This window comes from Lagopus leucura, unplaced genomic scaffold (genome assembly GCF_019238085.1).
Source record: "Lagopus leucura isolate 7727_CA_CO unplaced genomic scaffold, USGS_WTPT01 Super-Scaffold_100076, whole genome shotgun sequence".
NCBI lineage: Eukaryota > Metazoa > Chordata > Aves > Galliformes > Phasianidae > Lagopus > Lagopus leucura.
The window spans coordinates 24,013-50,467 of record NW_024962316.1 but is presented as its reverse complement, the minus strand read 5'-3'; the positions used below and the strand labels follow the sequence as shown (position 1 = coordinate 50,467).

General features: G+C 45.2%; 2 protein-coding genes across 7 annotated transcripts; both read left to right on the top strand.

The window, feature by feature from the left end:
- The first annotated feature begins 293 nt into the window (after window positions 1-293).
- DPP9 (dipeptidyl peptidase 9) lies at window positions 294-20,953 on the top strand. Of its 4 annotated transcripts, XM_042887231.1 has the most exons (22): window positions 294-514; window positions 2,210-2,297; window positions 4,999-5,098; window positions 5,195-5,249; window positions 8,244-8,356; window positions 9,368-9,541; window positions 9,740-9,908; window positions 10,069-10,182; window positions 10,486-10,614; window positions 11,111-11,172; window positions 11,686-11,786; window positions 13,088-13,265; window positions 14,051-14,216; window positions 14,310-14,389; window positions 15,941-16,093; window positions 16,550-16,685; window positions 17,015-17,160; window positions 17,418-17,564; window positions 17,728-17,880; window positions 18,458-18,600; window positions 18,947-19,058; window positions 19,550-20,953. In XM_042887231.1, exons 2-22 carry the CDS (start codon window positions 2,242-2,244, stop codon window positions 19,640-19,642), a joined length of 2,580 nt encoding a protein of 859 aa, XP_042743165.1. In that variant the 5' UTR covers window positions 294-514; window positions 2,210-2,241; the 3' UTR covers window positions 19,643-20,953. The 4 variants fall into 4 exon arrangements, with proteins under 4 accessions (XP_042743165.1, XP_042743163.1, XP_042743164.1 ...); XM_042887229.1 differs by having other exon boundaries at window positions 4,999-5,249; XM_042887230.1 differs by lacking the exons at window positions 294-514; window positions 2,210-2,297 and adding an exon at window positions 4,602-4,609 and having other exon boundaries at window positions 4,999-5,249.
- An 88-nt stretch (window positions 20,954-21,041) lies between these two features.
- LOC122188710 (procathepsin L-like) lies at window positions 21,042-26,371 on the top strand. 3 transcript variants are annotated; one of them, XM_042887234.1, is made up of 9 exons: window positions 21,815-21,832; window positions 23,327-23,473; window positions 24,226-24,351; window positions 24,507-24,629; window positions 24,776-24,925; window positions 25,160-25,384; window positions 25,471-25,639; window positions 25,834-25,948; window positions 26,104-26,371. In XM_042887234.1, exons 2-9 carry the CDS (start codon window positions 23,465-23,467, stop codon window positions 26,201-26,203), a joined length of 1,017 nt encoding a protein of 338 aa, XP_042743168.1. In that variant the 5' UTR covers window positions 21,815-21,832; window positions 23,327-23,464; the 3' UTR covers window positions 26,204-26,371. The 3 variants fall into 3 exon arrangements, with proteins under 3 accessions (XP_042743170.1, XP_042743169.1, XP_042743168.1); XM_042887236.1 differs by lacking the exon at window positions 23,327-23,473 and having other exon boundaries at window positions 21,042-21,839; XM_042887235.1 differs by lacking the exon at window positions 23,327-23,473 and having other exon boundaries at window positions 21,044-21,832.
- Window positions 26,372-26,455: the final 84 nt, after the last annotated feature.

Genomic DNA, 26,455 nt, shown 5'->3' with positions numbered 1-26,455 from the left:
AACCAGAATCACAAGGACCCAACCACTTTTCCCTGGAAGGGGTTGAAAACCGAGATGGAGTATGTAGCAACGCTGCCCCACGAGGGCGCTTAAAGATGCATTCGGGATTTATCTCGGGTGTCAAGAAGAGAAAGATATTCGTTTTGTGTGTTTTTACCACCAGTTCCCTCCGTACCCTCTCCAGCAAGTTCCCCCTCCCACGCTGCGGCTCCTTCCCCCACCCGCACTGCGCTCTTGGTACCGCCCCTCGCGCGCTCCCGCCAACCCACTTCCCACGCGCGCGCGCCTCACTTCCGGAGCCGGGTGAAAGGCCGCGCAGGGGAAGGCCGCTGCCCCCTCCTGTCTCCCTCCTTCCTCCTCCCTGCTCCCCACCCCGCTTCCGGGGCTGCCTGGTGTCCGCGGCATGGAGTGGGAGTGACGGAGTTGCCGCGTTTCCCCCCCTCCCCGCCCTGCAGAAGAGCCTCCACCATCCCCCTTGCCCGCCCGTTGAGGGGGGAGGTCTCCGTGTCCTGGGGTGAGTGAGGAGAGCGGGGGGGGGCGGGGTGAGGGGCGACCCCGGGACGGGAGGCTGTGCCCAGGGCGCGCGGAGGGGCCTGGGAGCCGGGCGGGCCTCTATCGGTCTCCCGTGACTCGTCCACCCCCACAGATTCCGGAGGCCACCACGCCGAGGACGGGGCTTGCCCTTTCCCTCGCCCCCCCCAGGCGAAGTGGGGAAGGTCTCTCTGAGGGGATGTGGGGGGGTGCAGCCCCCCAGGACTGGGCAGCTGGAGGAGGGGTGCGTTATCTGGTTGTTAGGGCTCCCCCTGGAGCGTGTGCTGTGCCCGGGAGGGTTGAGGGTGGCTCGTGAGTTGGGGAGAACAAGGATCTCCCAGGCTCTGGGGAATGCTGCAGCCTTCCCCTCCAACAAGGGCAGCAGTGTAGTGGGGCTGCCTGCCCGGGCCTGGCTCTGGTCACTTGCAGCCTTTAACAAAGCTGAATCTTCTGCATGGAAGTCCCCACTGCTTTATTCCACTCTCACTCGCTTTTGTTTTTGGAAAAGCTACTCAAGCTTATGTTCGTCTGTGACATGGACGTGTTTATAGTGCTTAAGGAGAGGCTGTGGTTCTTTAGCTCTTCCCAAAGACACCTGCAGGCCCCTCAGTTTTCTAAATCCTCATGTCTGTTTGGTTCCATCTCTTTTCTTTGGGTTTTGCATTGGAGGATGTCATTGTTCCTGGGGGAGGGTGTGAGGGTGAGCTATGTCTCTGAATCATAAAAATCACAGAGTAATTGAGATTAAAAGGGACCTTAGGAAGTCCCTCGTCAAAGCCCTGCTCACAGCAAGGCCAGCTGTGAGATCAGACCAGGTTACTCAGCATTCCTGAGCACTGCTCATGTTGCCCTTTGTGCTCGCATTGAAGATTGCCCTGAAGTTACTGGATGCTGCTCTTTAGTCTCTCTTTGTTCTTTGCAGGAGGAACTTTCCTGCACAGGGCTTCTCTGTGACACTTTTTGTTTCTCTGAATTCTCTGTGAGTGTGGTTGAGGTGCAGAGATGGCTGTCTGGGCAGACCAAGGGCCTCAGTAGGAGATAGTGACAGGTCTGGGGTGTGTCTGTGATTCAAAGCCAGAAGAGGACACAAACATCATTGTCCTTTAAGGTACCAGTGGAGAAATAGTGAATATTGTGCCTTTGAATGCTCCTGGAAAATGAGTTTGTGCGGCAAGTCAGGCTTGTTCTGTGGCATCTGGCTGATGCTGAGGCAAAGGGAAACGCACTGGCTTGGAAGACAAATCTGTTTTTTTATGTCCTGTGTGGGGCCATGACGTGTTGTCAGCAGCAGGGCTGCTGACCCTCTGTCTGGATCCTTATGGTGTCCTTTGTTTGACTCTTGTGAGTATGTTGATCAGACTTGTGTTTTCTCTCTTCTTAATGCTGAATTTTGGGATTCAGAGAGGAGAGTGAAAGAAAGAGCTTCTGTTGAGGGTTCTCAGATTTTAAGAATTTTTGTAAGAAGAGATAGGCCATATATTTCCACTGTTGAGAAAAAGAACTGTGTTTTGTCTGGGTTGTTAGTATCCAGCGCATGTTAGTAGAACAGATTTGGATTGCAAAGCACAAACCAAGAGTTTTGGTTGTGCCTCTGTGCTCAGTTGCATATGTGACCTGTGGAAGGTACCAGGGGAAACTGCAGCTATATGAAATTCGCTTTTTTCATCTTCCTTCCTAGTTTCCTGTCCTGCCCAGCTTGCTGAGTAGTTAATGCAGAAGATAAAGAGGGTTCGTCTGGAAAACGAGACTGCAGGAAGTTGGAGAAGGTATGTTTCCCAAGTACTCCCAGGGTCTTTATTCACCCCATGCTCTGTGGAACATAGCAATAAACACGTTCTCAAGTGAATGAGGTTTCTGAAAAATCCCAAGCCTGTCTTTTTGCCTTGGGGAACTCTGTGTCAGGATCTGTGGGTCAGGAAGTGACTCAGGAGGTTGATTTATTTCACTGGCTTCCAATTCCAAGCTTTACAGTTTTTTCCCATACTGATGTCCCTTGCTGTCTTCCTATACTTGCTTGTTGTCTTCAGACTAATGTGTTTCTTCTGAAAAAGAACTTGGTGGATATATGTCTGACGTGTCTAACCAGGCTGGGCAGAATAAGCACACTGAGCGAGCTTGGAGGCACTCAAGGGATAGCTAAGTGCTTTGGGAAGTGAAGTCATCTAAGGACTGTTGAGGACTCTGAAGGAGAGTCTGTCTCTAGTAAGTTGTATAGCACATACAAGATTTATTGATAAGGAAGCTTTGAGAGTGTTTAAGAATAAGGTTGTTAAAATTGATGTATTGGTCAAAATCCTCTTTGAAAAATTTCATCCCCAAATTAACTTTCTGACTTCAATTAGTTAAGTCACTCCTTATACTAGTTCTACTGCATTTGTGGTACTACCAAGTTCTAGTTATATTTTATTCTGACTGTAGTGATAGAGCAAATGGTTCTTCCTTTTACTGTGTATTGTGTCAGGACCTAAGTTACATGAGACTCCATTACATTTTAGCTGTTATTTTCCAACACTTTCATGTAATTTTGGCTACAGATCAAGGGTGAGGATGAATACTTCTCTTATCCCAGTACTCTACTCTGTTCTAGTGTCAAAGTCACCAAGGTTATAATACCAAGCTGAAAGTTGTGCCTTTCACTTACCTGGTGAATCCTAAATTCATGGAAATGTAGTTTGGAAGGGAGTCCTGTTCAGGTTGGGGCAGTTATCAGTATTACATTTGTGTAGTGAGTGAGTGGACTGTTTTGAGCCCTTAAAAGTGCAACTTTACCTTGTGAGTAGTCAAGTAAGTGAGAAGGTGTTGCCGGCTAGGAGAAAGTAGCCTAGGGGTCAAGTATCTTGAGCCAAAGCCAGATTGTTTTGATCAACCGACTTGACCTGCAGTACAGTTGGGTTGAGAGAATTGTACTCAGCTAACAGTTCTGAATGGTGTTTCTGTTATTTTTTTTTTTGATAGGCAGTGCTTTCCCCTTAAGATGTGATTTTTAGTTGCTATAATGGAGACCCTGAATACAATCAATAGACTTGAGGCCATAAGACACTCTTGAAATCTTAGAACATCCCGTCACGTTTTCTCTTGCGGCTTTGGGCTTTATGCCTGGCTTTTATTGGAAAATACTCTTTATTCGTGTTCAAGCTATGGATTTAGGTGTTAGTTGTTTGTTTGTAGGAGAACCTACAGATATGTTTTTGGAGCTTTTTCTTGGTGGTGGTTTAAGCTGATGGAGAATTCTCTAGGAATGCTCAAGGTTCTCCTGAAAAATACTCATGGTAGAAAATGGACGGGAGTAAATGTTTTCTTGTGCTGATATTAATAGCCATTCTCCTTTCCCTTGGTTCTACTCACTGGGAAAGAAATTGCTGTGCATCTTGAGGCTGAGGCCTTCAAGATTATTTGTTTAATTCCTGCTTAATACACAGACATGACAGCTACATCTCAGAAGCAGTTTTCTGCTCAGAATGCAGGTGACTGTCCCCAGTGACAAGTGGTATTTGAGAGGAACCTGATTTGAAAATGTACGCCTTGGGGCTGCAGAGAACAAGGCCTTTTGTGGTTTAATCCCTAGTCATTGGTTTGCCATCTTGATGCCGAACCAAAGGTAGCAATTCTGTTTCCATGGAGTAGAATTCTCTAGCCCTAGTATTTTTTTATTTTTTTTTTCTGGTAAACCAAAGTTATTCTGAAATTTTCTGTAACATTCTTCCAGATGCACCCAGATGTAGGCTGGTCAGCCCAAAACTACTAAAATGTCCTTGTGCAGGGAAATCCAGCTTTTCTAATGAGGTGATGTAAACTGGTTTCCCTAGTCCTAAACTCATTCCTGCTTTGTAGTAGATTACATCATTGACTGTGGGCAAGTCAGTTAGTTCACATCTCCTCAAATCAATGTTTGCTGTAGTTGCTCATCAAGGTGCTTTTTGTAGACTCTCATTCAATAACTGCGAGCTTGGAAATGCGTGTACCACGTTTTGCAGGATATGACAAGGGTCTCTTACTGCTGTCTTCTTTCTGGTCAACAAAGTCAGTTGCACTGTTTCTTCCTGTTTTGTCATCGTTCCTGGCTGCAATAGCTATTCAGGTAAGTGAGCTGTTGCATTTAAACTTAGATGGTCATAAAGTGTTGTGCCAGCTTTCCTTCAGGGCAGGAAGGGGACTTCCACTTGTGCAGTGTTCCAGGATTTAAGTTTATATGCCCATACGCCATAAATTTATATGCCAATAGGTCATAGCTTTGATGACTTTTTGTCCAAATTCCTGGGGTTGTTTTCCTTTGAGTCACGCTGATTTTTTTTTTTTTTTTTAATGCCAGAATCCACCACATGGATTATGTTTAACAGCTTACTTCTAGAACTAGTACTGGTAATAAATCCTTTGGGCTTAATATATTTGCTTACAGGACTTGATATGGAATGGGAGATGGGCTGCTTGATTTTAAGACTTAATTCTCCCCCTCAACTCTTCCCTCAGTTTTTTGTCTAGTTCTGAGGAAGAGACAATGACTGCAGTGGACACGCTATCAGACAGCTCTGAAGTGGTCGAGATGGAGGATGTGCCTTCCGAATTCCAGGTGCAAAAGCATTCTTGGGATGGGCTGCGTGACATTATTCACAGCAGCAGGAAGTATTCGGGCATGATAGTGAACAAAGCTCCCCATGATTTCCAGTTTGTCCGGAAAACCGAAGAGTCCAGCCCTCACTCTCATCGTCTTTATTACCTGGGTAAGCTGACATGCCAGACACTGGGTGTGAAAATATTATGGGAGAGCTTCCAATTTAAACAGACCAGGAAAAGGATGGAAAATATTTCTGTTTTAAGATAGGGGAACTGAGATTAGGTAACACTGCTCAAGAATAACACTCACTCAAATCTACAGCAAAGCCTGGAACTGAGCAGAGACCTCTCCAGTCTCAGACAAGCACAGGCTAGTAAAAGAGGTATGACTGTAGCGTTCGCTTGGTAACTCAGGTCAGTACAGGGGATGGGTTAAGAGAAGGGATGCTTTTCAAACTCAGGGCTGTCCTGTGCTTCCGGAGCTAGAAGTGGGATTTACCTGATAGATTAACTAGGCTGACTTTCTAAGTCACCATTAGTAATTAGTAACTATATGTTACAAGTTATAGTGTGTTTTGGAGGCGCGCACAACAGCAGCTTATTTTCTCCCTGATTTATTAAGCAGCACATAGGTAGGATGCTATGAAGAATAGGGAATGGAAAAAGATTTTGAGAGGAATTAATTGTTGTTGATATTTGTAGAGAAGTCTCCTTCTGTACAGTAGGATTGAAGGACAGCAGAATACTATGCTGAGTGAGACACTCATAGTTGGAACTATGATGTAATTAGTGGCAGAGTGGCTGGATTTTAGTAACTGGATAATCTTGTGGTTAGTAACATGGGAAGCTTTATAGACTGTAAATGGTTTGTTACACTCTGGGGCATGAGCTGGTCTTTACTGGACCAGTAAAGAAATTTCCCAGTGCGCAACTCCATATAGCTGGCTGCTTTCCTAAAGTGACTCTGATATTTTTTTGTTGTTGTTGTTGTTCCTTCTTTTTCTTGACTTGATTCTGGGTCAATGTAGAATGCTGGATTTGATTGAGCAGCTCCGGTATGTCAGTGATGATTTGCTACAGTCCTTTGTACATTCTTATTACACAAGTGCTACTATAAATGGCAGTTTCCTGAATTAAGATGCTTTTCTTGTTGAGTTTGAATAGTGAGACTTAATTTAAAACTGAATGTTTTTCAAAGCCAAGTTGACTTTGATACAGTTTAGATGACTAAAGAATTAACATTATGTGTGGCTAATTTGCAGTATTTTTTATTTTCTTCTGTTGTATGATATGGCAATGAGAGCAGCTACTGGCTGTAGGTTTTCTGCACAGTTGTAACTATTACAGGAGCCAGAACTAGTAATGAAGATGCACCAATGTCTTTTCGGTGTTTCCTGAAAATGGGCTGGGCATACTGCAGGTTGACTCATAACATAAGATTGTTACCTCTTCTTATGCATTTCTTATGAAGTGGAAATGATGATTCTTTTTATTGCCATAATAAGCACCTTTTAAATTGCATGCTGTGTACAGTGCGTTAAATACTTGGAACCCATTTTATGCGTTCATGCTTAACATTGTCCTACTATTACTGTCTCAATGCTGAGTAGCATTTCCAAAATTTTATGTGAATACTGTTAGTGACTGTATGCCAAGGAGTTGGGTGAAGACTTTTGAAGAGTTTTAATGTAGGGGTTGAATGCTGTTCTTCACTTGAGAGCACAGTATAATGTCTTCGGGGTTGAAGGCAGTATCTTCCTTGTAAATGCTGATTTACTGTAGTCTTGAGGCTGTTGTATAAAGTACTAATGTAGTAAAGAGAAATGAAGTCCAGGTCACAGTCACATAAGTGCCAGATATCTATATATAGTAATTAGTTCCTATCTGCACTTTGTTCTGTTTGGACATTTTAAATCAGTCCTGGGCTGTTCCCATATACTTCTATGTTCATTCATGGCAGATGCTGCTTATATTAAACACCACATACTCAGCCCTTTGGCGTTTCTCTATTTCTGAGGATTGTATGCTCACATATTGCTTTGCTTCCTAAGCACTTGGTACTATTTCAGTTTTAAGTAACTGTACTGTTAGGTTAACAGCTTAGAAATTTTATTCTCCCTGGACACGTACAGAGTAAACAGTATTGAGGCATGTTTTCTGTGTTAAATTCTGACCCAGGGCATCACTTAAGCAAATGTAGAGGGCAAGTTTATGGTCTGTGATTCTGCTGAAACTGCCAAAATCATTTTCACAGATATTCTACATTTTCTTGGTTGGTTTGGAAATTGGATGAAAGCCAATAGTTTTATATGATTTGGCCATATCAAAAGCTTATGTAAGATGACAAGATGTCTTGGCTAAATAATGTTTTCCATTTGAACGGACTCTCTAGAGCTTCCAGGTTTTTTCTTTCCTTCTTGTAGGCTAATGCATTGATCTGGACTAGGTCCTTCAATTATTTTTTTTTGCTGAGAAATGTGGAGAATAATGTTGAGTCTCTCATTCAGGCCATGGCTCTTTTAGAGTGGATTTAGGCTGTGGGTTGAACAGTCCAGAGAGAGGAAAGTCTGAAGTAACCAACTCTGAAAAGGTTAGTTAGTGTTAAATATTGCCTGGGGAAATATGTGTTTACAGCTGATGTAGTTAGATAGTATTCTGTATTTGAGCTGAGAGCTGCTTGGGAATGACAGCTGGTACAAGCCCTTGAACACACCTAACCTCTCTGTTACAGAGTAATGGTCCCTTCCAGTTGAAACTATTCAATGGAAGATCTAGTCCACCCTCTCAGCCATGAGCAGGGACTCCTTTGCTAGACCAGATTGCCCAAAGCAACCATCCAGCCTGAGCTTGAATACTTCCAGGGATGAGGCATCCACAGTTTCCTCTGGAAAATGTTTCTATACGTCACCATCTTCAAAGAGAAGAATTTCTTCCTAGTATCTAATCTAAACATACTGTCTTTTAGTTTTAAATTACTACCCTTTGTCCTATCACTACAGTCTCTGATAAAGAGTCCCAACTGCTCTTTCCTGTAGGTCCCCTTTAGGTAATGGGAGGCTGCAGTAAGGTTATCTTACTAAAGGCTTTGTTTCAGTCTGATCTGAGTCATCTTTGTCCAGTAAATAATCTTAAACAGAATGATGCTTTTGTCGTCTTAATAGGAATGCCATATGGTAGCAGGGAAAATTCACTTCTTTACTCAGAGATTCCCAAAAAGGTACGGAAGGAGGCCTTATTACTCTTGTCATGGAAACAGATGCTGGATCACTTTCAGGTAAGCAGAAGTGTGAAGACCCTGAGTTGATAATTCTTGGGAAAATTGGTTGATGTTATGGGGTTGATATGGTGAGTGTTACCATGCTGTGCAGCATGGAACGGTAGTGGTAGGGATGTTGTATTGATGATTGCTTTATTTCATAATATGAGATAGGCACCTGTGTGTGCTCTAGCTAGTGAGTATGAAACAGCAGGTGATGTGGCAAGCAAATGGGTGATCTAGTGAAGAAGTAAACTAGCATGTGATCCACTGCAAACTAAAAGCTATCAGGACAGCGCACCTTTCCTTTGTGCCTTGTCTGGGCTCTTCAGATACTTGTTAACAGGCTTGTTGTAATACCTACTGTCTTTTCTGCTTTTAAGGGAGCTGGGAAAACTGTATTAAACAGCTTCTTCTGTCCTTTACTCTGTTGCCAGAGAACTGGAAAGGGAGATAAAATCTCCTTTTCCTCTATCTTTGTGTCTTTTGTCAGTAAGCATTAAGGAGCAAGGGGGTGCAGGGCATTGGTCTGTCTTCCTTTCTGGAAAGCTTCCCATTTGAAAAGAATTCAGCTGTCTTGACCCCATTTGGATTGCTAGTCCCCTTCAGGGTAATTCAAGATCCCTGGAAGAGGTTTTGTATGCAGTATCTGACATGGAAACTGTTTGTGAAAGGCTGTAGATAAGTGTCATTAAGTTAATTGGTTACATCTGATTTGCATAAGCAGCACAAGTGCAGCTGTCCTTAGTTAATACTGAAGTGCCAACTGTAGAAACTGTAGATTGGCAATTCATCTCTTATGTAAAGAGAACTTTGGGCTTGCAGTTAGATTAGTCCTACTGGGCCGCACTTGTAGCCAGGAATACAGTAGTTGTGGAAGAACCTGTATGGTAAGAACTACTGACTGGGGCTGGTAAATTGTATTTTCAGCATTTAGAGACTACCTGGTGCCAGTTCAAAAGCATTTCTGCTCTGTGGAAGTTTCTCTCCTTGCAGATTTTCTTGGATTTTCTTTTATTTCAATACTAGGCAACCCCTCATCATGGGATGTATTCTAGAGAAGAAGAACTCTTAAGAGAGCGCAAGAGACTTGGTGTCTTTGGTATAACATCTTATGATTTCCACAGTGAAAGTGGCCTGTTCCTTTTCCAGGCCAGCAATAGCCTCTTTCATTGCCGAGATGGAGGCAAGAATGGTTTCATGGTGAGTTTGCTAATAGAGCTATGAATGACATCTGAAGTGGTTTTGGTTGGTAGCAGCTGCATGTGTGCATGTGTTTGGTTATGATCGTTTCTTTTGTGTCCTCTCAGGACTGTGCCCTCATTTTGTGGGCTGTAGGTCTTTAAGCGTGAAGCTGGTTGTTGATTTGGTACACAGATGTTTGTGTTTCTGTTGCTGTAGGTGTCTCCAATGAAGCCTCTGGAGATCAAGACTCAGTGTACAGGGCCACGAATGGATCCCAAGATTTGCCCTGCAGACCCTGCCTTCTTTTCATTCATTAATAACAATGATTTGTGGGTAGCAAATATAGAGACAGGAGAGGAGAAGCGAATGACATATTGCCATAAAGGTAACTGGTGCTTTTTCCCATATTTAGAAGAAAGTTTTGATTAAAAACTGTGGATGAACGGGGTAATGTCTTTATGGCTTATTTCTCACAAATGCACTTTTCTTCTGAATCAGTTGTTTTCAAGAAGATGTAAGTGTCCTCTTTCTTTTCTCCTTTCCAGGCTTATCCAATGTTCTTGATGACCCTAAGTCTGCTGGTGTAGCCACCTTTGTCATTCAGGAGGAATTTGATCGGTTCACGGGCTATTGGTGGTGTCCCACATCTTCCACAGAAGGTCAGTGTTCTGTGTATCAAATTCTGACACTATTACTACTGCTGGCCACTGCTGTGAATGATATTTTGAGCATGGTTTTCTTTTGTCCCGGGTTTGATCTTTTTCTGGGAAGGCCACCAGAAGGAACATAACACTGAGGGAGTATAATTGTGCTCAGAGGAGTATTTACTCATGGTTACTAGAAGATGCAATTATACAGGACATGTACAAAACTTTTGCACCAGTGTGGACTTCTGTGGTGCTCCAGGCAAGCTAGAAACACTCAGAAACACTGTAGCATGCATGCCTGCTATCTGCTCCTAGGTTCAGAGAATTTAAAAACACTGCGAATCTTGTATGAGGAAGTGGATGAGTCAGAAGTGGAGATAATTCACGTTCCTTCACCTGCTCTGGAGGAGAGAAAAACAGATTCCTATCGGTACCCCAGGACAGGTAAGTGAAGTACCATGGGGCTGCTAATGCAACTTTTGGCTCCTGCTAACTGAAGCAGTGGAATTTGTGCTATAAACATCTCATTATTAATGTAGATTCTTACCAGGATGTAGAAGCTGGTTTTAAATGTTGAGGCCTAATTGAGTCTCTGAGCCCACTCCCCTTCTACAAAAGGGAACAGGATTTAAAGTTAACCTTAAATGAAAGGGTTGCTGAGAAAATGAAATATATCTGATGGCATGTTCTGGAATATATTTTGTAATCACTTCCTCCTGCGAATGTGTGCATCTATCTAGGCAAGGCAAAAGCACACTTTCCCAATACCTAAAATGCCTCATTTGAACACAGTATTGTTTGCATTCATAATTTCTTATTTGTGTATTGACTTCCAGCCATTTTAGCAGGACCAGAGTTGGTTCCTGTCCAGAAGCTCTAGCAAGTATAATCCTGGGGGTGTCCAGGCTTGTCATCTTGATGTTCTGTCACTCCTTTGCAGGCAGCAAAAACCCCAAGATTACATTAAAACTGGCAGAATTGAAAACAGACAGCAAGGGTAAGGTAAGTCAGAGTGTGTTATTGCTCTGAAGGGTTGACTGCTTCTGAAGTTGCTTAGAATTAAGAGGCCATTTAAGAATCTGTGATAGCGTTAGCTTTGCTTTTCTTCCTCTTGTAGCACCTAATTCTTGATGTAGGTAGCTAGAAAAAGAAAAACTTTTAAAAGGCTGAAAAGTATTATGCTGCTCAAAAAGCAGCTGGGAGAGGGGAGGCAGGTGAGAAGCAGAGTTAGCCTGACATACCACGACATCAGTGGGCAGAGCTTGCAGGGTTAAAACTGGATCTAATCCTGGACTTCATTGCACAGTTGTATCCTTTCTGTGGCTGGATGCCAAAACCATGGTGCTTTGAAACTTGCTTTTCCTTTCTATTCTTGCCATTTTGTAGAAAGGTTTGCTTCCCCTTGATGAGGCCAGTCAATAGTTACAACTTCCTTATTCTCCTGTTTCTCTGAGCTTCCATAGGAGAAGGCCTGGTATTAATCTGATTTGGTATTGGGCCTTCCTTTTGTTGCAGATCGTGTGTGCTCAAGACAAGGAGCTGGTGCAACCATTTGCTGCATTATTCCCGACTGTGGAGTACATTGCCCGTGCTGGATGGACTCGAGATGGCAAATAGTACGTAAGTTTTTTTTTTTTTTTTTTTTTTTTTTTTTTTTTTTTTTTTTTTTTTTCTCCAGACTAATGCTGGTAGGGGCTTCCCAGGCTAAACTCTCACAGACCTTCAAGACTGTGTGGTGTTGTAGCTATACAATAGATTGTGTTATATTGAAGCCAGGTTTATAATGTTGTCTTCACCAGTTCTTACAGTTGTGAGTATCACAGATGGCACAAGACTGTTTGGTTTCTTCATTGTTTTAACATCCTACTGGTAGGAAATAATCAGATGTAGACTCAGATGACAAGCTATGGGTTTTAATGCAGAGCTACAACCACAAAGTTAAATGACAGTCAAGTAGGCAGTCCTAGGGAATTCTTTTGGGTTCAAGATGTACAGCACCCATACTACATTGTTCCTGTTGAAAATGAGGATGTACTGTAAGCAGTTTTATTGTCCGTTGGTCCTGTTTGTGATCAATGCAAATATGTCATGGGAACGTGGGCAATTTCCATGTTGTGCAGTGGGGAAGAATTACTCTGTGACCACTGTAACTTGTAATTAATAACTGTCTGCTTGGGAAACTGAACTCATACAGTTTTACAGAAGGTAATCGCGTTAGTGACTCCTATGTTCTGCACCAGAGCTTGTCAAAATGTGCTGAATATATCAGTTCATGAAATCCGCAGACACTGTGCAGGGGGTAACTGGCTCTTTTGAAAGTCTATGTTAATGATGGAACATCCCTTGATGCACTTCCAGGCCTTGGGGTAGCCATACTGTGCAGCAGTGGCTTGACTTCTGTCATGTTGAGAGGCCTGCAGTGCAGCACCTTTTCAAATGACTCTCCTTGGAGAGGAACAAGGCTGAGACTGAAGCAACCCATTCGCTTGGCTGTTGTCTTAGGTCTGTGCCTTTCCTTGCTAGTGCAGCGTACAACAGAGAAGCTACAAATGAATCACTTTAGTTTCTCTTGATCTTAGAAGCTCACTAGAAAATAGTGCTTCTTGATGGAAGGGTTGACCAAGGAAATGTTGCATTCTGGAAATGTGTTACCTGGTCTCTTGGGATAGACACTCTACCCAGTGTGTCAGACATCTGGTCTGAATGATACCCCCATGGGACACCAGAGATGTCTGACAAAACATATTTGTTGGCAAAGCTTCCAGGAGATTAGAAAAGAAGTAATTATGAGGAAAGCTTTGCATTCAGATGTTTAAATCCCTTCTGCCAGTGGGAGAAAATGGATCACGTGTTCTGAGTGTTATAAAATGACATCTATTTTGTGGTACTGACCTTTACCTCCAACTTCTTTCCCCAGTGCTTGGGCTATGTTTCTAGACAGACCTCAGCAGCGGCTGCAGCTTATCCTTTTGCCTCCAGCGCTCTTTATTCCAGTCCCAGAAAGTGAGGAGCAGCGTGCTGAATTTGCCAAAATTGTGCCAGAAAATGTTCAACCGTTTGTTATCTATGAAGAAATCACTGATGTGTGGATAAACGTAAGCAGCTCGGTGCTGGGAGGAGGGCACTGGCTTGTCCCTTCCTCCCCTGCACTTAACTATTTTTGTGTTGGCTGTGTGTCCAGCTTAGTCCATGTTTCAGCACACTGCTTTGCTGCTCAGTATTGCCAGGTTTCGGTGTTAGTTCAGGAGGTCTGATAAAGTTCTGAGAAGGACTTCCATGCACTCAGCACTGAAATATAAGAGAATCCTACCTAATCCTTGCTACCATTCTCGGTGAAGGCAGGCACTTAGAACACCAACACTTTTGTATGTAACACTGCAGTTCTCTTAGGGGTGATTTATTAGAAGATTAAATGTCTTCTTGAGTTGCAAGCAACTCTAATCTGTGAAATTTAAATATATTTAGGTAAGTGATGAACACGGGACAGGAAATAAATTTGAGCTTTTAACATAAGCACCTTGGTGCTGAAGTGGCAAAGGGACCTGAAGTTCAAACTGTGGCATTCCCAAGGTGTCAGAATAGCAACTGCCATATGGGACACACAGCTGAGTTGTCTTGCTCAGAGGCATGATGGGTGGGTGCTGCTTTGCTGATAGTCATGAAGAGCTCAGAGAACACGTTCTTCTGCGCAGGCACAAATTTTCTGTGGTAATTGGAAAGTATAGAATTGCTTTTTATCACTAGCAGTTTGTCTGAGATATTCGTCCCTGCCCAGCTCCTTTCATTTGATAGCACAGTAATTTATCAGTGTATCTTTTGGCTGGCTGTGCATTGGTCTGTCAATAGAAATCACTCAGGGAACTCTTGTCTCATGTGACAGGTTCATGATATCTTCTATCCTTTCATACAACCAGAAGGAGAAGAGGAAGAACTGTGTTTTATCCGAGCCAATGAATGCAAAACAGGTTTCTGTCACCTGTACAGAGTCACAGTGGTCCTAAAGCAAGGCAGCTATGACTGGGTACAGCCGTATGTCCACAGCGAGGGTAAGATCTGTGCATTGACACTGCATCAGCTTTGTGGGCTCACTTTGCTTGTTTTATCTTTTGGGGAAGATTATTTATTTTCATGTCTTCTAGATGATTTCAAATGTCCTATCAAAGAGGAGGTTGCCCTGACTGGTGGAGAGTGGGAGGTGCTGGCAAGGCATGGATCAAAGGTAGTGGTTATTTTCTCTTGCAGTGTTGCAGTTCTGCTTTATCTGCCCACAGTCCTGGCTTATGCCCTCTGTTACACCTGGAACCAACTAGAACTACTTAAGTTTAATTTTGTGTTTTTATTATTATTTTTAAAATTTATTGCTGCCTGTGCTTTCCCCAGAAGTGCTGAAGTCCAGTGTACATTAAATTGATTGTGTTTTTAACTAGACTCCAGATTGCTCTTTAAGTCAATCCCATGAGTGAGGGAAGCCATAGAAATGGACGTGAGTCTGATGTTCAACATTAACAAAGAATTTTTTGTGGATAAGCTTGGGCTTACTGTCTTTGCTGAAGCATTTTAACCTCAATGAGTACTTGTGGACTGGGAATATGTCCTCGTGCTTAGAATGAACTCTTGGTCTCTAGCTGATCCTTTCAGGAAGAAGGCAGCTGGGGAATATAAAGCAATTCAGAATATGAAGGAACTGTGTATCTGTTTTATCTTGTAGAGCCTTGTTCCATTTTGTTTCAGGAATTAACTCTGAGTCTGATCTTTAATGCTCCCAGGTGATTTCTGTCAAAATGAAGGCCTTGTCTGTTCATTCCCAATTAATCTAGATTTCCACTTCACACTTTAAAAAAAAAAAAAAAGCCTACAGCTTTGTGCATTTGGTTTCTGCTGCTTGTTTTTTTTTCAATCTGCAATTAACCCGCTGTCCCTCCCCATGTGGATTCTCACTGTACATGCTGTTGATTTTGGTCACAGCTCTTCCCTGCATGTGCTATGTCTAAAATTGTGTTAGTAGCAATTATTTTGATGCATTTGTTGCTCCACAGGTCTCTACCTGTTTTCCTGGCCAATTGGGTTGGATATTGCTTCCCTGTCCTGTCTGCAGTTCTCTTCAAACTATGTTAGCTAGAAAGAGCACTTGAGTTTCAGCATTTGGAAACTGTAAGGTAGAAACAGTTCAGTTTCTGTTGCTGGATCAGTGCAGTATTTAAAAGCTGTTGCCTGTATTCCTGGCTGATCCAGGTGGATTTTAGAAACTGATGTATGTGGACATTAAGAAGTTATGTTAGTGTGACTTGAAGTTTGGTATTGCTAAGGCTATTAAATTGTTCCTTCCACAGATGGGAATTCATTATCACAATTGATGGGGAAAGATACATATACACCCTTAAAATGCCAGTCATAATGTGGGAGGGCACTCTAGTTAAGCACAGAATCTTTCAGTTTAAACAGCAAAGAGAGCTCTTTTTTTTTTTTTTTTTTTTTTTAAGCTCCTTAATAAGCAAATGCTTCGAGTTTCTCAAAAAAAAAAAAAAAAAAGCAAAAAACAGAACACACCACTTTGGTTTCTTTTTATTACTTCATTGGATTAATACGATTCTCCGTAAGTGCTATGTGTGTGTATTCCAGCCTGTCATATAAATGGATATTGTGTATGTCCCTAATGCTGTAAGTAATCTCTCATAGTCTACTGGTGTTTTTAAGCCTTGGGACAGACTGAATGAGAAAAGAAGCAGTAGATGTCATTCTTCTGTCAACAAGGCCTCTCTTCTTCATATAGATCTGGGTCAATGAGGCTACGAAGCTGGTGTATTTCCAAGGCACGAAGGACACCCCATTGGAGCACCATCTCTATGTAGTTAGCTATGAGTCTCCTGGAGAAATTGTGCGACTTACCATACCAGGCTTCTCCCACAGCTGTTCTATGAGCCAGGTTTGTTGTTCTTGTATCTTGTTTACAAGAAGTTATTTACAGAAGATACAAAGAAGTTTTTTACAGAGAGAGTGGTGAGGTGCTGGAACAGGTGCTGCCTAGACAGGTTGTGGATGTCTCGTCCCTAGAGGTGTTCAAGGCCATATTGGATGGGGCCATGGGCAGCCTGGTCTAGTATTAAATGGAGATGTTGGTAGCCTTGTATTTGGCAGGGGTGGTTGGAGTTTCACGATCCTTGAGGTCCCTTCTAACCCTGGCCGTTCTGTGATTCTGTATAGACACAAGATGCACTTGTCTCCTGTCTAACAGGGAGTGGTAGTGAGTAATGCAGTGATTACCGGGGACTTTTGTATTGGTTGCTTGAGATGTGGGAGCTCTAATCTAAGAACAGTTGGAGGAGGCTGGTTGTGGGAAATGAGACCTCGATTCCCCTAACTCTTCCTCTTCCACCTGTAGAATTTTGACATGTTCATCAGCCACTACAGCAGTGTGAGCACTCCACCTTGCGTGCATGTCTACAAGCTCAGTGGCTCCGATGATGATCCGCTACATAAGCAACCCAAGTTTTGGGCTAGCATGATGGAGGCAGCCAGTAAGTCCTGCACAATGTGTAACTGCTAGGTTATTTGACCCATGTCTGTTCTCAACCTGTCAAGTCTTACACTTACAGCACAGCATGCCTTATTTGAAGATTTTTGGCTGAATATGTGTTCATGGGTGATCCATTCTCTGCATGTATGGCCTACTGACCTATGTAGGCAGGTATCTGAGTGGGAGGTTTCTCTGAAAGGCAGTGATAAATCTTGTTACGGTTTGGGTATTTAAAGAGCCCTGGCTAAGAGGATGAGGTTTTTCAGATTGGGTAGAAGACAGAGTCTGCTTTAGTTATTGCATTGCTATTGTGTGAACTTGCTTCTGCAGGTTGTCCCCCAGATTACATCCCACCTGAGATCTTTCACTTCCGTACTCAATCAGATGTTGAGCTCTATGGAATGGTCTACAAACCTCATGATGTCCAGCCTGGGAAGAAGCATCCCACAGTGCTCTTTGTGTATGGAGGTCCTCAGGTAATAGTCCAGATAGTTGATTGCTGTGCAGAGCAGAGTTCTGTGTAGCTCAGTCATGTGTCAGGACTTAAACTGAACCTCTGTTCTGACCTCTGCCTCAAACCTGAGATGATGTTTTAAGCATTTAGACTGATACATCTGTCTCTGGTAGCTCATCTAGTGGCTGCTGTCCTGTTCACCATCCTGTGTGGTGAAACAGACGGAGCAGGATAGTGGAAGGTAGCTGCTTGGTTCTGAAACTTCTTTATCTTCTGCAGGTGCAGCTGGTGAATAATTCCTTTAAAGGAATCAAATACTTACGGCTAAACACGCTAGCATCCCTAGGTTATGCTGTGGTAGTGATTGATGGAAGGGGTTCATGCCAGCGAGGACTCAGATTTGAAGGAGCCCTGAAAAACCAAATGGTAATGTACTTTTTTGATTAATCTCTGTTCCTTTTTCAAAGGCTGCTTTTTCAATGGCTGAACGTATGCCTGCATGAGCATTACTTATGCCTTATTGGTTTCTTAAGTTTTCAGGCTTATAAAGCCACTAACTTCAGCTTTTTTTTATTTTATTGCTCTTTAGGGTCAGGTGGAGATAGAGGACCAAGTGGAAGGTTTACATTATGTAGCAGAAAAATACGGGTTTATTGACTTGAGTCGAGTAGCCATACATGGCTGGTCATATGGGGGTTTTCTCTCCCTCATGGGTCTCATCTGTAAACCCAATGTCTTCAAGGTAAGTCCAGACGTGGTGGAGCATTATCTTGGGCCTCGTAGCTTTCTCAGCCTCTGTAGCTCTTGGTATCTGGAGTTGTCCATCAGAAACATCAAACAAAAAAGCCAGGCGAAAATGACCCTCAGTCCTTTCTGCCTGTAGCTCTAGCATACAGCCCTGCATTCTGCTTGCAGGTTGTACTTTCTGAGACATAAAGAGGATGGGGTCTCTGGGATAGAGTCACATCCCAGTGGCTACTGATGGAAGACTTGGCATACTATCAAATAAGATGATTGATACACTATTCCTAAGCACTTCCCAAGTCTTCAGCAGGTTTCTGGTTCTATTCCACTTGTTTTCCTTGAAAGTGGAAGCCTTTAGGTGCTGTTAGGATAGAGTCTGCCTGACTTTGGTTACAAGAGAAACAGCATGAGTTGGAATCCGGGTTTTATATGGGTTTTGTTGTGGAAGAATCGGTCTGAGTGATAGAATTGTCCAGAATTTTTTTTTCCCTTCCCTCATCAAGGAAGCAGAGAATACTTGAACTCTTTAGCACTTGATAATGGAAGTTGTCTCCTGCCACCTATTTGTTTGACAGATTGCTATAGCAGGTGCTCCTGTCACAGTTTGGATGGCATATGACACCGGGTATACTGAGCGGTACATGGATATCCCAGAAAACAACCAGCAAGGTTATGAGGCTGGCTCTGTGGCATTACATGTAGAGAAGCTTCCCAATGAGTGAGTACTGTGGGGCTGTAATCTGCTAAAAACCTGCTTCCAGATGCTGTGTGGTGCCATCAGCTGCACCTCTGCTGAATACCAAAAGAATGGATGAATTCTGAGGTGGTTTTATTTTAACTCATGAGGCTGGTTGCTGCTTTTTGCAGCAGGCTGGGGCATCGTATATCCAGCCTCCTTTGCCAGTGGTGAAGGGGCTGAAGATCACTGTCTGTGGCCTTAAATTATTTTTGACTGCTGCCTGGTCATTGTTCAGTTTTTAGTTTGCTGAATGGCAGCTCTTTGCTCAGACTCACTTCAGAGCTTTTTGTTTGGATTCTCATATTCTCTCTCATCTCATCTTCAGGCCAAATCGTTTGCTGATCCTCCATGGTTTTTTGGATGAAAATGTGCACTTTTTTCACACAAACTTCCTGGTATCACAGTTAATCCGGGCTGGAAAACCGTACCAGCTTCAGGTAGGGGGAACAAGAGTGAAGTGGGAAGGTTAGTTAAATCTAGCAAGATAGTTTTATGCTTCCTGCCTTGAGTGCGGGAGAAGGTAGATGCGGATGCTTCCACGTGTTGCTCTTGTTGCAACACAGCTGATAGTAAATGCCTTGTTTGACTTCAACGGGTGACCGGGAGGTGGCACTGTGACTGCTTCATTGCTAGCTGATGTGGCCTCTGTCTAAAAGCATTTGCAAATAGGGCTCCTGCCCTCAAGTCTGGAACTTTCCTTCTCCCCTGGAACTGTTGCTTCTCACATGGCTGTGGGCAGCAGAAGTGGCTGCTTTGCTGAGCAGAGTGGCAGTGCACATCACTGCAGTGAAGTGAGAGGCAGGCTGGGTGCTCTACACATCTCCTGGCACTCCTTTGTCCTGATAGAGACTGGGCACAAAGTGAGAGAGGCTTGTCCATGCTGAATAAGCAACTCCTGATTAATTGTCTCATCTCTGCTTCTGCACAGATCTACCCCAATGAAAGACACAGTATTCGGTGCCCTGAGTCAGGAGAGCACTATGAAATCACGCTGCTGCACTTTCTACAAGAATACCTCTGAGAGCACATGCCTCTGCAAACTGGATGCTGACAGCTCACTTCACCCCTCCTGTGCCCAGCCACTACCACCTCCCTTGACAGCCATCTAACCCAGAGCACAAATGGCTGTGTGCCCATGTCAGGGTGTCTTGCCCTGAATAATAAGGGAGGAGGATGGAAGGTACTTTCCCTTTGGACAGTGCCACCTTCTTTCACTTTCCAAGCTGGAGGTCTGCCTCTGCTCAGCTGCTCATTCTATTTCTCTCTTCCAGCCTGGCTGTTAATGTGTTGGGTTGTTTTTTTTTGTTGTTGTTGTTTTTTGTTTTTTTTTTTTCCTGCTACTCCCACTATCCTGGGGATTGATGGACAGTGGTCTGTCTCCTAAGACTGAGGTTTGCATCCATCTCTCTCTGTCCCCCATCCTTTTCCCTTCCACTGCACATCTGCAGTTCATGTACTCTTACCTGCAAGAACTCGGTGCCTGTGTTGGAAATAGAAGAGCTGAATAAGCAAGCTGCCTTAAGCCAGGAATGGGAGGGAAGAGAGAAGAACGTATTGTTAAAGCCCCAGGGCAGATGATTGCTGGTGCTGTGTCCTTGCCCTGCTGCAGCAGCGTGGAGCCCTGGGATGTGAAGAGGTCTACAGAAGCATGCAACACTAGTCATTTCTATTTCTCAGTTTTATTTCGCAGAGCAGATGGAGGAAGTGGCTGGGGTTGATAACAATGCCCTCTCATGCCTTTCTCTAATGGCCGCTCACAACCAGAGTTGTGCCAAAAGGTAGCACAGCAGCTGAAGCAGCTGGCTACAACCAGAGATCATCTCTCTGGAGATAAGTTGTTGGGTTTTTTTTGTTTTTTTTTTGTTTTTTTTGCAACACAAGATGGATAATATTTATGCAAGTCCTTCCTCCCTCCATTCTTTATGCTGCCTCCCAATCCTACCTTCTCCTTCCCTGAAACCTTGAGCTTTCAGATGTGCACTGAAATTGGCTGTGCTTCAGTTCTCTGCAGGTCAGTGACTGTTCCCCTTACCCATCTACTCAGCATATGCTTTCTTTTGGTTTTTATTTTCCTGGTCAACAGGAACTGCAATTCTGGGGAGGGGGGATTGAGTAATTGCACCTCAGGGGAGCGCGTACCCCCCCGCCCCTCAAGCCAAGGGTTCTGCCAGGGATGAAAAGAGAAGAAAAAAGCAACACCCAAATGAACCACATTGACTTGCCCTGGAGTATTTTAAGTGCGTATTATGAAAAGAAAATATTTTTATGGATTCTTATTCTTTTATAATTATGGGTGTAAGATGTAGCAACTCATTAAAATATTGGAAAGAGATGCACTGGTTGGCATTTGTATTTTTTTTGGAGTGTGGGAGAGGGCTTGGGAGGAAGCACCATCTGGCTTACAACGGGTAAAGCTGCTTTTATGGTAAAAGCAAAGTGCTTTGTTTGGTTTTTGTGTCAGACAGCGGACAGAATGTTAAAGCCTTGATGTTCCTCAAAGGAAGCACGATCCAGCAATTGAAGATGCTGCAGGGTGGAGAGCTGGGAATCCTGGACTGTTCTTGGCTCTGCCATTCAGGCACTGCATGACCTGGAGGGAGGCTTCCCGTGCTTGCAAGTAGCCTCAGCCGTGGAGATAGGAACCTCACCCAGCATCCCAGCTCCCTCTGACTTCTTGGGGTTGCAGCTGCTCTGTGGCACAAGTAACAGCCTGGCAGCTCATCTGCAAGCACTGGCAGCTCTGATCCCACGCTGGGAGGACACGCGTGGGTGCTGGGCATAGAGCTGCTTTTTGCAAGTATCTGAATACTCGCCCATGCTTGCTTTCTGTGGCACTTAAGGCCTACAAAACCTGGCTTTGCTGCTTTTCTTTCTGTATTAGAGTTGAGCATTAATTAAATTGCTATTAAATGCCCTGAGGATGTAAGCTAGAGACTTTCATTTTAAATGCAAAGCATCTCACAGCTGGAGGATTTTGTTTTCTCAATATGGCTGTGAGCATATTTCTTGCCCAGGAATTCACCTGGCTCTCTTGGTCATGCTTTAGCTTCGATCATGCACTCTGCTTAGTACCTTCTGGTGTATCTTTGAGGTCTGAGGAGCAGCGGAAGGGGAGGTAATGGAGGAAGTTGCACATCTCTGAAGCTTCCTTAAGAGAAGGGTATGCTTTTCCTCACAAAGAGTCACTCCCTTCACAGCTGGGTGGGTGCCGGTACGTGGTAAGAAGCTTTATTTTGCGGGGTTTGCTTATTTTAAGTCTTAATCTCAAGTGTTTTCTTCCTGTGCCAAAAGAACAAGTATTCTTAAAATGTCTGCAATGCACTCTTAAACTTTTATAGATGAACAGTTTATCTGCCAGCTGCTTTGATCCTCCAAGCTTGCTTCTGAAGCTGCAGGATTATTTGGTGCCATAAAAAAATAAAGTTTTCTTCTGTTGGGTATTGAGATCCTGAGAGGCATTAACTTGGAAAATCACTACAAACCCAAGTTTTTCTATATGTAACAAGATTGAAATACAGATGGCATAGAAGGCTTCCACCTAGCTGTCCTGAGAGACAGGGAATTGGAGTATGAAGCAGCAAAGTAGCTCTTTTGGATAGAGGATTTGCAGCTGCAATAGAACAGAGTTAACTTCCTGTGAGGGCAAGTGGTAACGGCTGCAGGAAGTGGAGGGCATTGTGATGGATGCTGGAGAGGCCGGATGGAAGGCGCTCTTCCTCAGTACTAAGCCTGAGTTTGTTGGGAGGCACTTCTCCCATGAAACTCCAATGTGTGGAGTTTTATTTTTAGGTGTAGGATGTGGAGAACAGATGTTTTGTTTCAAAAATAAGTCATTTTGAACTGCTTCTTGAGCTACAGAATTAGCTCAGCTAGATGCTGTTACTCTGAAAGATGGTCGAGTGGAAAGCTTCTTAGCATCTCCGTTCCTAAAGTGTTGGGGAATAAAGGTGTGGTGATGGCTCTTTCTCTCAAAGCTGCAGTAGTGGAAGCTCAGGGCACAGTCCTGGGTGCTGTTCTCTCACTGTTGCTGCTCTGCAGAGTAGTGCCTGTGGGATGGCTGAGTTTGCTGCAAAATACGTTTCATCAGATTCCATCAAAGGAGGCGTGGGCTGTGCAGCAGCAGTGTGAGGAAGACAAATGGCTGCAGTGGTGGGGGACTGGGGGAGTCAGACTGCAAAACGCAAAGTGTAAACTGATCATGGCGTGTCCTCACTGAGGACTTTTGGAGAAGCATGCACACATCTGCTTCCAGCCCATTGCCTCTTAGCTGGGGCAGATGCAGTGCTTTGCTCCAAAGCCCATGGAATCCTCACTGCAGTGCTGCCCTCCTCCTTGTGTAGAAACAAACTTATTTTCTCTGGTTTTAGCTCAAGCTCCTTGCTCAGAGGCTGTTGCAGCTTCCCCTTGGCTTTCAAGTGAGAACAGCATTGTCCCAGCCCAGCAGCTGTGGCTCTTGCTGTGTTGGGCTCTGTGTTTTGCCTCGAGTCCCAAAGCTGCTCTGAACTGGGATGCAGAGGCTGAGCCATAGGCATTCCCCCTGGCCCCCAGCCTCATTCATGCCAGTCCTTTTTCTTCCCTTCTGACCTTCCCTCATGCATCTGTGCTTCAGCCAGGGTTGTGCAGAGCCAACAAAAGGCACAACCTGGGGAAAGGTCTGTGCATTTTTTCCCCCTTTTTTTTTTTTTTTTTTTTTTTTTTTTTTCAGAAAGCATTGCAGATATCTTTATCCCTGTTCCTGGTGCTGCTCTCAGGGCTGGCTGCAGCTCTCAGGCCGCTAGGCAAACGTTTCTCTGGAGATGCCAACATGCAGTCTCAGTGTTAGTGGTGCAGTCAACAGGAAGGAATGCATGAGGTGGGTGCTGCTGTAGGAAGGGGGTGGGGAGCATGAGGCAGTGTGACAGCAGAGAAATGCAGCAGCCCTGAGTAAGGGATTTTGAAAATAAAAGTTGTGGAGAGACTGTAGGGAGCATAGAAAGGCAGGAAGGGTGGACAAACTAGGGTGTTCCAGAGCCACCCAAGCTGACAGATAGGAGTGGGGATGGTGTGTCTGCAGCCAGCGGCTTCCACTGTCTGCAGCCTGCAAGTCCCTCCATGGTGGGGGACGTGGTGCTTGAGCTGCTACCAGGCACAACTGGGGACAAACACTATAATGTGGTCGGGACAGGTTTGCAGGTGGGTAAAGGGGCTTTTGCTGCATGGTGGCAGATGGAATGTGTCCAGTGTGGCCCTGGAGCAGCACTCGGTGCTGCTGTACCTGCTTTTCTCACTGCCCTTTTGTCTGCATTTGCTTTGTTCTGCCACTCAGGGAACAGGATGGGGCTCCAGTTTTTTGTGAAGCCATTCATTCCTCTCCTAAAAAGGACAGTTAAATACCACGAAAGGGACAGACAGCTAAGACCCTCTAAAGCTCCTGTCAAAACAGCTGCATGTCCATACAAAAGTTGATCCAGCTGAAGGAACAAATGTATATCTTGCCTTTCTCTGCTTTCCCCTCATCTTTAATCTAGACTTGGAAGGATTTATCTTGCCCAATCCAGGGGCTGTAGAGTAACCATGGGGCTCTACCCAGGCCTACCTCATCCCTTCTTTTGCTTTTCCCTTCAGTTCAGAGCCATGACTGTGCCCTTGGGGCTGCTGCTGGCCCTGTTGGGCTACATCACAGCACTGGACCCTGCACTGGAGGAGGCCTGGGAAGGGTGGAAGAGCCTATATGCCAAGGAGTACCCTGGGGTACGTCTGCACCAGCTGCGGAAGGACCTGGCCATGCTCAGCTTCCCTTGGGCCTGACAGCCTGGGGTCAGCTTCAGAAGGGTCCATACCTGGGAAGGCCCCTCTGATGCTCCTGGGGGCTGTTCCTGGCCCCAAGCTGCTCTGCCCCTTGACAGGAGGCTGAAGTCATCCGCAGGGAGGTCTGGGAGAAGAACCTACGGCGCATAGAGCAGCACAACTGGGAAGAGTCGCAGGGGCAGCATACGTTCCGCCTGGGCATGAACCATTACGGGGACCTGGTACTTGCACCTCCTCCAAGGACTTGATCTGAGGGCTAGGTGCCCCCAGCCTACTCTGCTTGGAGTGATGGTGCTCCCTGGGGTGCAACCTGCCCATGGGGAGCAGCAGTGCAGGTGGCCCTGCACACACACATATGCACCTACAGATGGACGAGGAGTTCAACCAACTCCTGAATGGCTTCACTCCAGTGCAGCATGAGGAGCCAGCACTGACCTTCCAGGCATCGGCAGCTCAGAAGACCCCAGCAGAAGTGGACTGGAGGGTGAGAGGCTACGTGACACCCGTAAAGAACCAGGTAGGCACGTGGGGGGCTCTGTCCAGGGCCACAGGATGGGTGCCAGCAGCAGAAACCAGAGACTGCATCCTCCAAAGGGCCAGAATTCTGTGAAACCTAGCAGTCCTATAGTTTTGGCTGTTGCAGTTTCTTGTAGTTTTGCAGATGAGGAGCTGGAAAGCAACACTATGGGGTCACCCTCCATCACGTTTTGGAGTGATGTTGTGATCCCCCCATCACTTCCCTCTCACCCAGGGGCACTGTGGATCATGCTGGGCATTCAGTGCCACAGGGGCCCTGGAGGGACTTGTCTTTAATTGGACGGGGAAGCTGGCAGTGCTGAGTGAGCAGAACCTCATCGACTGCTCCTGGAAGCTGGGCAACAACGGTTGCCAAGGTGGCTACATGACCCGTGCCTTCCAGTATGTGCATGACAGTGGTGGCATGAACTCCGAGCACGTCTACCCCTATGAGGCCACAGTAAGGGGCAGCAGGAAGGTGGGCAAGCAGGGATAGAGCTGTGCTTGTGGGTCCCAGCCCTGGCACTGCTTTCTCCCTGCTCTCAGGACACCTCTAGCTGCCGATACAACCCTGGGGACAGGGCGGCCAACTGCTCCACAGTCTGGCTGGTGGCCCAGGGCAGTGAGGCAGCACTGGAGCAGGCAGTGGCAACTGTGGGCCCTGTGTCTGTGGCAGTGGATGCCAGCAGCTTCTTCTTTCACTTCTACAAATCAGGTATCAACTGTACCTGGAGAGGTGTGGTTAGGTAGACTGAGGCAGTTGTGCCTTGCTGTGGGGCTGGGCAGCCAAGCCCTAGCAGAGCCCACAGGACACCCAGCCCAAGGGGAATAAGATCAGCCACCCTCCTTTTTCCAGGAGATGAATTGACCGGGGTCAGAGCCTGGACAACTCAGTTCTGTTCTTTCCAGGCATCTTCAGCAGTATGTTTTGCAGCCAGAAGGTGAACCATGGGATGTTGGCTGTGGGCTATGGTACCAGCCAGGAGGGCAAGAAGAATGTGAGCTACTGGATCTTAAAGAATAGGTAGAAGTGGCTTAGATCTGCCATCACTTTCAGCCTGTCCACTGCTCCTCTACGAGGTCAAAGATGCAGCAGGAGTATCCCTATCCCATGACATGTGACACGTCTTCCTGTGCCATGGGAGTGCACATGCGCTCATTCTCCATTTCCTCCTGCAGCTGGTCAGAGGTGTGGGGTGAGCAGGGCTACATCCGCCTGCTGAAGGGAGCCAACAACCACTGTGGGGTGGCCAACCAGGCCAGCTTTCCTCTGCTGTGAGATCCTGGACTGGAAGGAAGATGGCACTCACTGGGATTGCTCCCCTGCCTTGCTGTGAGGATAGGGATGCTTCCTTCAGGAAGGGGCTTTTGTCTGTGTGAGAAACAATTAAAAATGGCATAGCTAATCACTCTGTGCCTGCTAAGGGGGGCTAAGGCATGGCTAATGTAGCAGGTTCTTTTTTTTCTTTTCTTGGTTGGTGAAAGGAGCTTTCTCTGCCCCTTTCATAGAACCACAGAATGGTTTGTGTTG

What these genes read in the sequence shown, in the direction of transcription:
- DPP9 (XM_042887229.1), top strand. Translation starts at nt 2,242, where the DNA reads ATGCAGAAGATAAAGAGGGTTCGTCTGGAAAACGAGACTGCAGGAAGT. An exon ending in TCACTGATGTGTGGATAAAC is followed by an intron (nt 13,266 to 14,050) that starts GTAAGCAGCTCG and finishes CTCATGTGACAG; the next exon opens with GTTCATGATATCTTCTATCC. An exon ending in GTAGAGAAGCTTCCCAATGA is followed by an intron (nt 18,601 to 18,946) that starts GTGAGTACTGTG and finishes TCTCATCTTCAG; the next exon opens with GCCAAATCGTTTGCTGATCC.
- LOC122188710 (XM_042887234.1), top strand. An exon ending in TCTACCCCTATGAGGCCACA is followed by an intron (nt 25,385 to 25,470) that starts GTAAGGGGCAGC and finishes CCCTGCTCTCAG; the next exon opens with GACACCTCTAGCTGCCGATA. An exon ending in TACTGGATCTTAAAGAATAG is followed by an intron (nt 25,949 to 26,103) that starts GTAGAAGTGGCT and finishes TTCCTCCTGCAG; the next exon opens with CTGGTCAGAGGTGTGGGGTG.